At 45.5% G+C, this 380-nt stretch overlaps 1 protein-coding gene across 1 annotated transcript in view; it reads left to right on the top strand.

The window, feature by feature from the left end:
• Positions 1-165: 165 nt before the first annotated feature.
• ankrd27 (ankyrin repeat domain 27 (VPS9 domain)) overlaps positions 166-380 on the top strand; it is a gene marked incomplete at its 5' end in the record, with an annotated part of 18,759 nt that continues 18,544 nt past the window's right edge. Inside the window, 1 exon segment of the mRNA XM_014033751.1 lies at positions 166-298. Within this exon segment, the coding sequence (XP_013889205.1) occupies positions 166-298 (133 nt within the window).

Here is a 380-nt window from a genome sequence, read left to right on the forward strand (position 1 = left end):
GTTCCTGCCTTCTGCCAGGCCTTTCCGAGACCTGCTTTGAGACAGTAAATCTTGTTTCTTCACTCGAGGTGACCCCTACAAATGAATACTTTGTAGGTTCTTGTGTCTTAAACTTATCAAATGATGTCACATCACCCACCCCAGGTTTATATGTTTTTATTTCAGGATAGCTAACTTGAACTACATCCGAAACTTCTGCTTCAGCCACTCGAGTAAAGATGAACTCAGCTACTGTCTGAGCACCTTTGAAGCTGCAGTGGAGTTCATCAACATGGGGAAGCTGCAGGAAGTCCACAGTGTAGGTCTCACACACACACACACACACACACACACACACACACACACACACACACACACACACACACACACACACACACACA

This window comes from Austrofundulus limnaeus, unplaced genomic scaffold (assembly GCF_001266775.1).
Source record: "Austrofundulus limnaeus strain Quisiro unplaced genomic scaffold, Austrofundulus_limnaeus-1.0 Scaffold1828, whole genome shotgun sequence".
Classification (NCBI taxonomy): domain Eukaryota; kingdom Metazoa; phylum Chordata; class Actinopteri; order Cyprinodontiformes; family Rivulidae; genus Austrofundulus; species Austrofundulus limnaeus.